This window comes from Scyliorhinus canicula, chromosome 5 (genome assembly GCF_902713615.1).
Source record: "Scyliorhinus canicula chromosome 5, sScyCan1.1, whole genome shotgun sequence".
NCBI lineage: Eukaryota > Metazoa > Chordata > Chondrichthyes > Carcharhiniformes > Scyliorhinidae > Scyliorhinus > Scyliorhinus canicula.
Window position 1 is genome coordinate 29,927,412 of NC_052150.1, and position 12,392 is coordinate 29,939,803.

At 47.3% G+C, this 12,392-nt stretch overlaps 1 protein-coding gene across 1 annotated transcript in view; it reads right to left on the reverse strand.

The window, feature by feature from the left end:
• The window catches only part of LOC119965586 (collagen alpha-6(VI) chain-like), a 190,159-nt gene that overhangs the window by 131,359 nt on the left and 46,408 nt on the right, over positions 1–12,392 (reverse strand). The window contains 5 exon segments of the mRNA XM_038796377.1: positions 1,335–1,910; positions 4,452–5,012; positions 7,561–8,121; positions 9,241–9,861; positions 12,079–12,114. Coding sequence (XP_038652305.1) covers positions 1,335–1,910; positions 4,452–5,012; positions 7,561–8,121; positions 9,241–9,861; positions 12,079–12,114 — 2,355 coding nt within the window.

The following is a 12,392-nucleotide window of genomic DNA, read 5'->3' on the forward strand; positions in this document are numbered from 1 at the left end:
ATCAAATATATCAGGGCTCGGATTCTCCGAGCCTCTGTGCCCAAATCGCGCTTGGCATGGGGGCGGAGAATGGGGCCTCAGACCCGCGATCGGATGCGACACCGGACGCAAACCTCCGGCGGCCGGAGAATTGCCACCTGTCATGCGTGCGCGGTCGAAGCGGCGCCGGTCGGGAGCTGTTGAAAGAGGCCCCCGCGGCGATTCTCCGCGGTCGACCGTCCGAGTTCCCGCCGGCGTGGTTCTAATATGGTTCCATCCAGCGGGAGCTCGGACCCGCGGCCGCGTTGGCCGTCCTAGTTGGGCGGGGGGGCATGTTGGTGGATCAGGCTCCAGGGAGGCCTTCCACGATGGCCAGGCCCGCCTTCGGAGGCTACGGATCGTCGGGCGCGCACGATACGGGGGGGATGGGCCTACCTTCTTCCAAGCCGGCCCGCTGTGTGGCTCCGTCATGTTGTGCGGTGCCGGCGCGGAAGGGTCCGCGTCGTGCATGCGTGGACCTGAGGCTGGCAATGCAGGGCCGTGTATCGCCGCCTGAGCTGTGTGGAGAACTCCGGCACTGCGTTGGCCCCCTGTGTGCTACAGAATCGCTGGGCCAAGAGGCCCATTGACGCCGGCGTGAAACAATCCAGTATTTACGCTGGCGTGAACACTTAGCCACGCTTTTGGTGATTCCCAGCCCAGATATCAGGGGCAACACGGTGGAACAATGGTTAGCATTGCTGCTTCACGGCGCCAGGTTCGATTCCGGCCCTGGGTAACTGTCTGTGTGGAGTTTGTACATTCTCTCTGTGTCTGCGTTCTCTGGGTGCTCCGGTCTCCTCCCACAATCCAAACATGTGCAGGTCCGGTGATCAAAGTGCGGGGTTACGGGGATAGGGCGGGAGAATTGACCCAGGTAGAGTGCTCTTTTGCAGAGTTGCTGCAGACTTGATGGGCCGAATGGCTTCCATCGGCACTGTGGGGATTCTATGGATTCTCCTCCCATTGCCTTCTTCACAAACGTTGGCCAATGTGATCTCAAGGCTAGACACATTTATTTCAATTAACCTAACTCTGGATGATCTTAGAGTGGAGAGAGGCGGATATGCGTCAACCGACACCAAACTAGCTAAATTCAGAATGTTTACACGAGTAAGTCCAGAATGGACAGGCTGGATTTCCAATTTCCCAGCAATCGTGGAATGTCAGTCGAAGGAAACAGGGTAGAGGGGCCTGGCAACCCATTCCCCCGATCCCACCCACATTTCTTTTGCCCCACACTGAAAACAGTGTCATCTACCCACCCATTGCCCCCGGTACTGACAGAACCCATTCGGTTTTCCCAAATCACATACCGGGCTTAGAATCGTCACAGGATTTCTTGGACATGGCTTTCATCAGGGGTCCCAAGGTTTCAAACTCCAGGGCATAGAAGTGGTTATCTTGCAATCCAGCAATCTGCAGCAGTTGATTTTTATTTGCATTTTCTACACCGATAGCGTAAATATTAATATCAGAGTTTCTGATGACCTCAGCTGCAGATTTTAGTTGCTGCTTATCCTCCAACTTGCCGGCGGTAAAGAGCAGGAGGAACTGCGGCACCCCAAGTTGTTTTCGGCCACCTTCTACCGGGTCTAAAAGGCCTTTAGCATAATTGAGGGCCTTTGCTGTGTGGGTGGATCCACCCACGGGATTCATTCCATTGATTGCATTCTGGATGCCGTCTTTATTTGTGAACTGATCGAGTTGGAAGACAGTTTGAGAGTTATCACCGTACAGCACAGCTCCAAATTGAACCTTGTCCGCAGCAACATCAGAACCAGTCACCAGCTCTACCATAAAGTCTTTCATGCGATTGAACTGAGAAGCAGAAAGGCTTTCTGATCCGTCGATTACAAAAACGATGTCTGCGACTTGTGCCCCGCACCAATCTGTCAGCAAAAAACAACATAAAAACAGATCATTTAAAAAAACAGACATCAACTGGGTATTTTTAGCCGTCACAGTGCCCGTCATTTTACAAGCAATTTCATTCAATACACCACTTGTTTGGTCTATTTTTCTAAACATAAGGTGAAGTGATAATAAAATCGACAATGATTTCCATACTGCCTTTGACATGGTAAAGTGGCATTCGACAGAAGTGTGTGTTATCAGACAAAAGTTGACCAGCGACCAAAATTTTCCGACCCTTTCTGCCGGGGGGACCCTCCGGCCCAGCTGATGGCAACCACCCCCCTGCAGCACGTTCCTAAGCAGCAGAGGGCGCAGGGCATGCAAAGCCGTGCAGACACTGGCGGGTTAGGAAGATCACGCCGCCAATTAGTGATGGGCTGCCTCCACCATTACAAAGGGGGGGGGGGGGTCTGGAAACCCCAGCCATCAAATCACATTAGGACAGGTGACCAAAGAAATGGGTAAAAAAGGAGGAGATAGAGGGGCTTTTGGTAGGAAATTCCACAGCTTAAACCTAGACAGCTGAAGGCACAGAAAGGAAAATGAATCGTATTTATTCATGGCTGGTTGATGATTCTCCTTCCGGTAAGTAAGCTTATGACCAATCAAAATGACCATTAAATTTCAACTGAAGGAAGATCTGCTCATCAGATTGTCAGGCTGCATGTCCCCCCCCCCCCCCCCCCCCAAACAGAGGATAATAAAACACTGGAAATGTCTCCACTAATGTCTGTGAATATTGGAGCTTTCAAAGCTGAGATTAGTTGAATTTTGTTCGGTGAGGGCATGGCATAGGGAACAACATTGGGAAAATTGAATTGGGGTGCATATCAACCATGATCTGATCGATTGATCGAGCAGGCCTAAAGGGGGCTGGATTGTTTAATTCTCTACCTCTGAAGCAACTTTAAATTGGAAACCGATTTGGCTGCTCTCACATTCGGTAAAATACTAACAGTTCTTCTTGTAACATGCTGCTTAATGTATTCAAATGTGTGTGCTTGTTCACTGCAGTCAACAACCTGTTTAAAAATACACTGTTCAGGAGACAGTTGAATTAATGCTCATAAGACTTAAAAGGAGAAAGACATCCTTGAACTGTGCCATTTCTGAGGGGCCTGATCATCATTTGTTAACAAGTAGTATATCTATCGCTGATGTGATAGGTGCAAGAACTACTCCTTTTGAAAAGCAAGTGCAAGGTCCGCCTGGGATTTTCCGCTGACATTCTTTTCGGGCAGGTTAGTTAACAAGAGCGGAAATTCTCGCGAAAGGCCCAAATCGCATTTTACGTTGGTGGAAAGTCGTGTAGCGATTGTCCTCACCCCTGCCAGTGGCATAATGTAACAGCGGCGTTTAACGTCGAGAACATCATTCTAATACACTTCTAATCCATTGTCAGGCCTTCACACCCGATCTCCCCTCCCCCCACCCTGATCTCCCACGGCGTGCATCTGGCAGACAGACTCCCACCGGAGGAGCGGGTGCATCACTCGAGGGGATGGGGCAGAGGGTCATGTCTGGCGCTCCCCACCTGGCACTGCCGGGGGGGGGGGGGGGGGGGGGGGGGTGCAATTGCATTGGGAGGCTGGGTTCCATTTTTACTTTTGTGCAGCCTTTATAAATGGTGCCCTGATCTTCATAAAACTAAGTTGCCGGCGGCTCGTGCTCAATCAGAGCCCACCTTGCCAGTGTGACATCAGGGGATCCGCCCCTTGAGGTTTTCTGCACTATGGGCGGAATTCTCTGCTGGGTCCAAAAATCGCGGAGGCCGTCGTGAACTCGGCTGAGGTTCACAACAGCCTCGGGGCCTGCTCCCCGCACCTAATTCACCCCCACTCTGGGGGCTAGGAGCGGGCCCCCGTCGTTCCCGGCCGCGACCTCGTCACGCCGGAAATGACGTCCGAATGGCGCATCTCTGTGCCATTGACGTCCGAATGGCGCATGCACGGATGACATCAGCGCGCAAATGGCACGGACCCGCGCATGCGTGGTGCCGTCTTTCTCCACCGCCGCCCGGCAAGACATGGCGGCTTGATCTTGCCGGTTGGCGGAGGGGAAAGAGTGCATCCGTTTTGGACGCAGGTCCGACGATCGGTGGCACCGATCGCGGGCCTGTCCCCTCCCGAGCACAGTCGCGGTGCTCCCGTCCAAATCGGGCATCTGGCGCCCGTTGCACGAATGCAGCGACCAGGCGTGAAGGGCTGGCCGCTCGGCCCATCGGGCTCGGAGAATCGCCGTTCGCCGTGAAAAACGGCGAGCGGCGATTTTTCTGAGGGGGGAGAATCGCGGGGGGTGCCAGGGGGGCATAAAAAATGTCGGGAGGCCCTCCCGCGATTCTCCCACGTCGCGTGGGGAGCGGAGAATTCCACCCTATGTTCCTAACGAATCGGTGGAGAAGGTGCCGTTGGTGCCAACGCCTTCAAAGCTGCTTTTCCCACTCGCTGCCGCACTCTGTGAAGGAAAGGTAAGACTCCATCCATTGTCTTTAAAGTCATTTGTAAACTTTTACTCACCTTTATGTGTGCTGCAAATCTCCCACGCAACTTGCTGTTCTTTTTCCTCCAGCAGATCAAAACTCTCAACATAGTGAACTTTATCCCAAGCTCCTCCAATTTCCAGAAGCTGGGTGCTGTTCGCATTGAAAACGCCCACGGCGAACACAGAGACGCCTTTATCCCTTATGGTTCGAGCTGGTTGAAGGACCTCATCCTGCGCCTCTCCATCCGTTATCACTATGAGGTACTGTGGGACACCAGGCCGACCCCCTCTAGCCTTATCAAAGTAATCCGCTGTAAAGCTCAGCGCGTGACCTGTGTAAGTGTGCCCTCCCATCTGCTGCACGCCATCGATGGCTCTGAATAGGTCAGCTTTTGCTGAATGTTCATTAAGTTGGAACTCTGCCTCGGGCTTGGAGCTAAATTGAACCAAACCAATTTGAATTTTATCTACCCCCAAGTTGGTTTTGTTCACTAAAACGCTGATGAACTGTTTCATTTTCAGAAAATCTTTGGCATTTATGCTTCCTGATCCATCAATTAAGAAGATGATGTCGGCCACGTCGAGCTTACTGCAGGCTGAAAGAAATAAACATTGACAGAAGTTAGATTTCAAATTCTTCGTCATTCTTCAATTTTTTTTCATTGAATTTACAGAGCAGAAGGAGGCCATTCGGCCCATCGAGTCTGCACCAGCTCTTGGAAAGAGCACCCTACCCAAGGTTAACACTTCCACCCTATCCCCATAACCTAGTAACCCCACTCAACACTAAGGGCAATTTTGGACACTAAGGGCAATTTATCATAGTCATAGTCATAGAATTTACAGTGCAGAAGGAGGCCATTTGGCCCATTGAGTCTGCACCGGTTCTTGGAAAGAGCACCCTTCCCAAGCCCACACCCCCACCCTATACCCATAACCCAGTTACCCCACCCAACACTAAGTGCAATTTTGGACACTAAGAGCAATTTAGCATGGCCAATCCACCTAACCTGCACATCTTTGGACTGTGGGAGGAAACCGGAGCACCCGGAGGAAACCCAGGCACACACGCGGAGAATGTGCAGACTCCACACAGACAGTGACCCAAGCCGGGAATCGAACCTGGGACCCTGGAGCTGTGAAGCATTTGTGCTATCCACAATGCTACCGTGCTGCCCAATTTCTGGTAGAGATCTGATATATTAGAAATATTGTGACATGAGATGACTGAGACACTCTACAATTCCAAGGTTATGGGGAAAAGTGTCATTTTTAAACTCTTTCCATGTAACTGTGTATATTTTAAGAAAGATAACTTGGTGGTGGCAGTGCATAATGAAGACTGAGATAGCCCACTGGACACTCAACATGTCAGGATGATAAAGAGTTTGCAAATATTAGGCCAGCAATCTCTTGGCCAGAAGGAATAAAGGTAATAGTAACACAAAGAACTGAAAAATTACTGGATTAAAAAATGTTGAAACTCAAGAGCTCAATGCTAACTCTGTATGCCAGAACCAGGTGAGAAGGCAGGGGGAGTTAAAAAGGGAGGAATGCCTTATCTCTTCTGATATTGTTGCCTTCCTGCTCTTTTGCTAGCCAGAAAGGCACCTTCCCAAGGTGGTAAGCCAATTATAAATATGCAGGGCGAAAGCCTGATGATTTCACTGCAACATGATTTGCTCTTTTAGTCCAAGGCCTGATCAGGACAAGTGATGACCTCCCCACCTGTCTGACATGCCTGCAAGCTGCGTGGATCATGGGCCCGAAGATGTCTTGCAGGCAAATGTCTAATTTTTAATCCAATTCCTCTCGGCCTCATGAGGCAACCTTACCCCAGGTTCCTCAGCCACAGTTACCTCCTTCACACTTCGCCCTACCTCAATGCTCCACTTCACCTTATTACTTAACTGAATACTGGATATCCATTCCACAAGTTCCCAATCATGGCATTCTGCTTCTGAATTCCCGCTCCCTCCCATTGACCAGGTGGTGCATCTGTCTGGCTTCATATTAGACATGGGAACATTGTAATCAGCATCACAGGCCCAGTAGCCAGCACGCATAGAGAACCAATAGTGCTTCTCTTTCCGACCACACTAAAACAGTGAAGCTCAATTGGCCCAGGTTGGCATGGGAAGAAGATTTGACGCGTGAAGAAAGTACTTGAGGATGACAAGTGGCTTTTAGAATTAAAACCCAGAATGGACTTAACACTCCTTTTACAGGAGGAGGTAAAGATAGAGACCTATTTAGGAAGGAGGCATGAACAGTGAAATCCCAACTTCAATTGCCAAAAATACAACTTAGCAAATTCTCATATTATAAATGATGCACAGGTGCCTGTTCAGTGCCCCAATACTGTAGATTCTAAATATGCTGTAAATCATATTCCAACAGTGGATGGATCTCCTGGGCCTCCTCCACTTCGGAGAATTTCACATTTTGTTTTGTCAAGTAAGGACTTGATTTTTCCAGCCCTGGCTGCCCCCAGGATTGTCTGGTCCCAAGGAAAATCAGTGGGCTTTTGGCTGGGCTGCCGACTCTCCCGCAGTGGCGGGAACCGGAAAATCCAGGCCTTGGTCTCTTTCTGGCACAGATTACACGCCCGGAGTTAGAATCACCCCTCTCTGAGACCCAAGTTGCAATTCGAAGAAGAGAAAGGAAATTTTAACTTTCCAAAATTCTTGATGGAAGAAAAACAACAGAAGAAATTACGATGAGAAATCGTTTAGACTCCCAGTACAATCAGGAAGGTCTTGGATGATGCCTCGATTCCAGTTCTTACACTTGACAAATTCTCGTCTCTATGCTTGTCACCTCAGTTTGCTGGAATTCTGGCAAAGACTTCAGAAAGACACCAATAAAGGCACTGAGCCATACAGATCAGGATTGTTCCAGGATTGCTTCTCGTCTGTCTGACATTGGCTGATCTCAATGAAGCTGGGAAACCAACTGGACAGGGACCAAGTTATCTAGAGTTCATACCCGCATTGTGTTCCAACTGGAAAGTGGGCAAACAAAGTACTAAATTACTGAACAAACATGCATCGCTCCATCATCAATGCTTCCTGCACTGTACAAGTGTGGAACCCAATGTACAATCTACCCCTTTTCACTGAAATAAAATGGACAAAGTCTTACCTTCCTTTGAACAGATATCCCGTACAATGCTGTTTTCGATATGTGTCAAAGCATCAAAATTGGCTGTGTAAAAGACTCTTTCGTCAGCACCTGCAATGAGCTGAAGTTCATTTTCGCTTGCGTCTCCCACGCCAACAGCATAGACAGTGACCCCCTGTTGCCTTAGCTCTACAGCAGGATTTATCACGTCGTCTTGTGACTTTCCGTCTGTGACGGTGATGAGGAAACTTCGTCCTCTGGTTTTCCGGCTTCTCTCTGCGTCGATGATAATACTTTTCATGAAGGTTAGCGCACGCCCTGTGTTAGTGCCCCCTCCGATTTGAACAATTCGTTTAATCGCTCGCTCTAGTTCTGTTTTGTGGGTATATTGTGTGCTTTTGAATTCCATTCTTGCACTGTCTGCGTACTGGACAACAGCAACACGAACCTGGTCTGCACCGATATTGAATATGTTCATGATGTGTACCAGGAATCGTTTCAAATCTTGGAAGCTTTCAGGTTTTATGCTGCCTGACCCATCAACTAAGAAAAATATATCAGCGTCTTCAGTTTCAACGCAGCCTGAAAAAAGAAAGGGGACAGTTAGTGTCGAAAAACCGCAACACACGCCAGCACTTTGTTGCTAATTTGTATGGCTTAATGGAGAAGTCACGTTGTTACAATTTCTTAATCTTAATGCAATGGTAGATCTGAAAAGTATATTCTTTCTGCAAGTGGAGGTCTTGTGGCATAATGTTAGCAGCCCTACCTCTGGGCCAGAAGTTCTGTATTCAAGTCCACATTCAGGACTTAATGGACATGGAGGATGCATTCATAACATGGTCAAACAGGCTGAGTATTGACCTGTGAATCCTTCCAAAATTCCCAATCACAGGCAGTAAGAGCAGGAGAGTTTGCTGACCATCCATACTGCAGAAGGCAACGGCAAACCACTGCAGTCAACATTTTATTTTGTTTTATTTCATTCACTTTTATTGAGCCAGGTAAGTCAATTGACAATCAATTTTAATTCACAATAATGACTTGACCAAGAGGCCAATTACGGCAGCAACAGAAATTATAAAACCATACAATTCGTTTGAATACTAAAAACAATAAAATATAAATTATCAGTGAAAGAGATTTGACAGTTTAGCAAACACAAGTATCGGTCAGAGCCTTAACCGTCTGGCGAAAGGTATCCAAAGTAATAACATTTGTTAGTTTCAGCTTTAGCTGTACCTTGTTACAGTCATTGGCAAACACCAACTAAAATGAATTATGGCCAAAGACGCCCTTGGGGGAGCAACCCGATCAAGTCACAAGACCTTAGATTACAAGAGACAGTAAAATGTAACAAACGTTTCAAATAGGTGGGTGTTTTCCTGAGCAAGGTTCGATAAACTGAAGTCGCCAGTGGAGTTGGCGCCTTGTGTGTAATGAGGGGCAGTTCATCAGCGAACACAGGTCACAGTGCACTCGGCATTGCTCGTGAGTTTCAGCCGAGATTTTTGAACTCAAATCCTGAAATGAGGATTGAACCCTGAACCTTCCGACCCAGAAGTGAAAGTGTTGCCAACTAAGCGACCATTAACACTTCAATTCAATACAAAATTCATCTCAAAGTCACCTTCTCCATCTTGGCACACAGTTCATACTAAACAATATGCCACCCCAGAAAATAAAACTGACGGGCCTCACCCTGATGAAGTAGCTCAGTTTGTTCGGGAACCATTGCAATCCGCTGAAGTACCTCAGCGCAAATCTTCTTCTCAATTCGCTTCTGTATATTTTTTAACAGGTCAAAGTCCTGGAGAAGTTCGACATAGCTTTCTGCGGGATACGAGGCGATCTTGCGGAGTTCGCTTTCGACAGCATCTTTGATTCCAAAAGCAAACACAGAAACACCAGCACGTCGGAGGGCACTGGCTGCTTCTGTCACATCATCCTGGGACTTGCCATCCGTGATGACCACCGCAATCTGAGGGACACCTTGATTTAGGCGACTGCCAGAACTGGGGGAAAGGTACTGCCGTTTGAGCTGTTTCAATGCTTCTCCCGTGTAAGTTGCTCCTCCTCTGTACAGCATGTTTTGGACAAATCTCAGGATGTCAGGCTTGTTCTGAAAAGTGTTTAGGTAGAACACTGGTCTTGTGATCGAGCTGTATTGAAGCAAGCCAATTTGGACCTTTTCAGGCCCGACATCCAGCACACTGATAAGCTTGTGGAGGAAGTCGCGGATCAGCTGAAAGTTTATTTTTCCAATGCTACTTGATTCATCCACAACGAAAACAATATCAGCAATTGAAGCAGATTGACACACTGGAAAGAAAAAAAGATAATCAAATCACAACAATAAAATTGCACTTCTACTGATCAGTGTAACGCAGGGGTGGGCAAACTACGGCCTGCGGGCCGCATGCGGCCCGCCAAAGGTATTTCTGCGGCCCACCAAGTCATTAAAAAAAATAAAAATTTTTTTTAAAAAACTTTTTTTTTTTTTTTTTAAATTTTTTTTAAAGGTTAATGGGTGGGGGGGCTGTTGGGTTACTTACTGGTATAGGGTGGATACGTTGACTTGAGTAGGGTGATCATTGCTTGGCACAACGTCGAGGGCCGAAGGGCCTGTTCTGTGCTGTACTGTTTTATGTTCTATATGAGGCGCCCAGAATCATAACCGGGTGAAGTAATTATTTTACTTAATATACTATGCGGCCCTTTGTGAATTGTGAATTTCTGAATGCGGCCCTTGCACGGAAAAGTTTGCCCACCCCTGGTGTAACGCGTCAGCCCAATTCTACTCATTACATATTGATGCCAAGTTCAAGGTCCTATTGGGGATGGCAAGGTGGCACAGGGGTTAGCACTGCTGCCTCACAGCTCCAGGATGCCAGTTCAATTCCGGCCTCGGGTGACTTTGGGTTTCCTCCGGGTGCTCCGTCTCCCTCCCGAACAGGTGGCGACTAGGGGCTTTTCACAGTAACTTCACTGCAGTGTTAATGTAAGCCTACTTGTGACACTAATAAAGATTATTAGTATTATTATGGGACTTTGATGAAGGGACTGAAGGTACGGTTACTAAATTTGCTAACAAAATAAAGATAGGTAGGAAGGTAAATTGTGAAGACACCGTAAGGAGGCTACAAAGTGACATGGATAGATTAAGTGAATGGGAAAAATCTGATGGATGGATTATAATGTGGGCAAGTGTGAAATTGTCCACTTTGGCAGGAAGAATAAAATGAAGCATTTTATCTAAATGGTGAGAGATTGCAGAGCTCGGAGGTACAGAGGGATCTGGGTGGTCATCTTATTTAAGGAAAAATATAAATGCATTAGAAGTAGTTTGGAGAAGGTTTACTAGACTAATACCAGGAATGGACAGGTTGTGTTCTGACAAAAGGTTGTAGAGGTCAGGTTTGTGACCACTGGAGTTTAGAAGAGTAAGAGGCAGGTGAATCAAATCCTTTAAGATCCTGAGGGTATTGGACAGGGTGGATGTGGAATGGATGTTTCCTCTTTTCTTAGGATCTAGACCAAGGGTCACTATTTAAAAACAAGGGGTCACTCATTTAAGATGAGATGAGGAGAATTTTTTACTCCCAGAGTCTCTGGAACTCTCTTCTTCATAAAGGTCGTGGAAGCAGAATCGTAGAACATTTTTAAGGAAGAGCTCTTTGATTATTGAGGGGCTGTGTAGCCTACTCCTAATTCGTCTGTATGACCCAGCTATCCCCTGATTCAACCTAACTACCTCTTGAGACTCGGCTACACCCCGAATCTGATGTGACCAGCTCCCCGTCCATCAAGCTACCTCTCCGACCAGACCTGACTAACCCCACCATCCATCAACCTCCTGACCAGACCTCACTATCCCACTCGACCGACCTGACCACCCTTGATCCACTCACCACCTACTCACTTATCCACCCCACCTATTCACTCATCCACCTACCTACCCTACTCGCCTCACCCACTTACCCACACTACTGCCCTACTCATTCATACACTCACACATTCCTATCATTCAAAGACTGGACATTTAAATGGACCATTAGGCGATAAAAAGGGTGTGTGGCCTATCTTCCTCCCACTGTTCTCTGCCTTGGAGTTCTCCAGTGGATGCCGTGCCCTGTATTTCTTAAAAAGCTGGGCTCAGAATTTCCTGGAGAGGAAACCCGACAATATTTGCCATCCCTCGAAAGATCTGGACCAAGGTTTCCGCTAACTCTTCCCTAGATTCCTCGAGTACGTGTGGATGTATCCTATGAAAATCTAATGTCGTCTGCCTTTTTATTTTTGCCAGTTTATACTGAAAGAACTATTCAACAATCCCATGACCATGCTCTTTCTCATTAATACTGCAGGTCTTCCCTTTTCAGTGTATATCCAACTCCATTTTGAAAGCTGTTGCTGAATCTGCTTTCAGGCAGTACATTCCAGGTCATAGCAACTTGCTGTGCTAGACAGATTTTCCTCATCTCCTTCTAACTTTCAAAGACATTTTGAAAGAGAAAATAAAAATCGTTACCACCTTACCTGCGGGTCTCTCCTTGTTATTGTTCTCTGTAAAATCTATCAAAGGGAAATAAAATGAAGAATTCTTTTGACATCTGAACAGTATTGAAATGGGTTAGCTTTGAAGAAATGCAACAATATTTGAACATTAACATATATCAGATTAAAATTCTTGAGTTCAAGTTAAAATCTGTAAAATAAAATTCAGATGGGGAGGGCGAGGACAGTTCTAATGGCGCTTAGCTGAATAGTTACCTTAGATACGTTAGACAGATGAAGAACTGGGCCATATTTTGCACTCTCTTCACCGCACTCCACCTCACCCCATGGTGGGT